Genomic DNA, 2,500 nt, shown 5'->3' on the forward strand with positions numbered 1-2,500 from the left:
CTCTATCTCTCCTTCCTCTCTATCTCTCTTTTCTCTCCATCTCTCTGTCCACTCCTCTGTCCATCCCAACATACCCCTTTCCTACCTCATCCACTACTACCTTCCTCCCCTTTTTGTTCTCATCCTCTTCCACTCTCTCCATCTTTCTCTCCCTCCCTCCCCTCTCTCACCCTCTCACTCTCTTCCACTCTCTCCATCTTTCTCTCCCTCCTCCCCTGCTCCCCTCCTTCTCTCTCTCTGTCTCTCTCTCACTCTCCTTCTCTCCTCCTCTACCTTGTCCACGTCTGGGCCGTTGCGCTCCTCTCGCGAGCGCTTGGGGTTGTTCATGACGATCACGCCCTCGGTGAGCCATTCGTCGGGCTGCTTGCGCGGCCGCTCCTTGCGGCTGATGCCCAGCTTGCCCTGCAGCTCCTCGATGAGCCGGTCCTGTGAGTTGCTCTTGTGGTAGATGAGCGCCCCCATCTTACGCCGCGGGTGGTTCTCTCGGTACATGGGGTGCACGTTGGGCGTCTCCTTCGTACGCCTGATCACAGACTTGAGCTGGTCGGGAAGGAGAGAGGCTGTGAGGGTTCAAAGGGAGTTTCAAGCATAGCGCAGTCCACTCCAGCGCAAGCCAATCACAGTGAGTTCCAATCCAGGGGCGAGCCAATCAAAGTGCATTTCACTTCAGCACAAGCCAATCACAGCGCTTTCCAATCCAGTATGAGCCAATTACATGGCAGCACATTCTTTTAATAGCCAATCATAGCACACTCCACTCCTGTGAAAGCCCATCATACTACAGCTTAGTCCACTCCAGTCCAGTCCAGGGCCAATCGGAAATGCATTCTACTTCAGCATTAGCCAATCATAGCACACTCTATCCAGCATAAGCCAATGGATGTGCAGCTTAGACCACGCAGTTAAACTGAACAAAGTGTAACAGGTGAATTAAGCAACACACGCATGCAAACCCACAAACAAAAGCTGGATCAAGATCTACAGACTTTAAGTAAAGTGTCCAAAACAACATCAATCAATGAGACTTCAACTTCAACAAATGTTGTTACTCGTTAAAGTGTTAAGTGGGATCTGTGATTTAGTGCTTCACACACATGCTGGGAATCTGGGAGAATGAGGAGGAAGATTGTCTTCACAATCCTCCTTCATGTATGAAATGTGTGTCTTTCCATGAGTATAAACACAGATCATAAGACTCAGTATACACCCAGACCTTAAGACTCAATATACTGTACACCCAGACCATAAGACTCAATATACACCCAGACCATAAGAGACTCAATATACACCCAGACCATAAGACTCAATATACTGTACACCCAGACCATAAGACTCAATACACACCCAGACCATAAGAGACTCAATATACACCCAGACCATAAGAGACTCAATACACACCCAGACCATAAGACCAATATACATCCAGATTGAGATGACATACAGAGACTCCATATAAACCGATGGTAAACAGCAGCCCAAGCAGCACATCCTCAGGATGAGGGCCTGAATCTGCAGCTGGGACTCACAAGTCACAACTCTGACAAACAAACAGCCTGACTGCTACTCTATTGAATAATCACCAGTCTGCTATAACATCTATCATCTACAGTTGGCTGCAGGTAGGTGTGTGTGTGTGTGTGTGTTTGTGTTACACTTCAGTTGTTGTAACTGTTGAGTTGATGAGCTCTTGTGTATATAGCCCCACCTATTACACTCATCACTCATCATGACATCTACGTAGAGGTGACCACTTCTCCAAACCCAACTACACTCCAAACCCAACTACACTACACTACACTACACTACACTCCAAACCCAACTACACTTCAAACCCTACACTCCAAACCCAACTACACTCCAAATCCAGCTACAGTACACTCCAAATCCAACTACACTACACTATACTATACTACACTGCACTGTCACACACCAGAGGTGTACTGCTAGGTTACTCTACACACCAGCCCAAAGGCAGTCAACCGATGCCAATGCCAGTCAGCAGCTATCAGTTGCCAGGCGGTAGTTGTCATGCAGCAGGCAGTGTGCGCTAAGCCCTGGGGGTGGCGTGTCGTACGTGTCCGGAGGCGGAGACTCGGTCCAGCGTGAGAGGCTGCATGGGGTAGAGGTCAAACTGGCCATCGGGCGTGCCGGGGCAGGAGGACGTCGGCGTGAGCGACTCGTCCATCCAGCTGGCCTCGGTCAGTGGAGTCATGGAGCCGTCGGCGCCGTCGTACACCATCTTCAAATCCATCTCCGCCCAGTCCAGATCACTGCGTGCGTCCGACTGGTAGTCCAGGCCCCCGTCGCCCAGCTCCGACTCCGTCGGCAACGACTGCGACAGCTGCGTGTCGGGTCGCACGTCCCGCCGGTCCATCGGCATGATGGGCTCCTCGAACACTTCCTGTGACGGCTCGGCGCTCGGCTTGGACCCCTGCATTGCCGACATTGGAGCCTCGTTCTCAGGTTTGGTAGAGAAGCTCATGGACAGCAGCTTGTCCAG

The 2,500-nt window shown here is 51.1% G+C and overlaps 2 protein-coding genes across 2 annotated transcripts in view; both read right to left on the reverse strand.

Annotated features, from left to right (window-relative positions):
• LOC143124713 (paxillin-like) overlaps positions 1–2,500 on the reverse strand; it is a 33,525-nt gene that overhangs the window by 7,196 nt on the left and 23,829 nt on the right. The window lies entirely within an intron of this gene.
• Positions 1–2,500, reverse strand: part of LOC143124723 (uncharacterized) — a 4,693-nt gene that overhangs the window by 825 nt on the left and 1,368 nt on the right. Inside the window, exons 2-3 of the mRNA XM_076286432.1 lie at positions 2,075–2,500; positions 274–540 (exon numbers count right to left, since the gene is read on the reverse strand). The exon at positions 2,075–2,500 is cut by the window's right edge and continues 879 nt beyond it. Coding sequence (XP_076142547.1) covers positions 274–540; positions 2,075–2,500 — 693 coding nt within the window. The remainder of the gene's footprint in view (positions 1–273; positions 541–2,074) is intronic.

Source organism: Alosa pseudoharengus, unplaced genomic scaffold (assembly GCF_046254945.1).
Source record: "Alosa pseudoharengus isolate Yale_2024_CS ecotype anadromous, Long Island Sound unplaced genomic scaffold, YU_APseudo_1.1 YU_APseudo_1.1_scf_15, whole genome shotgun sequence".
NCBI lineage: Eukaryota > Metazoa > Chordata > Actinopteri > Clupeiformes > Clupeidae > Alosa > Alosa pseudoharengus.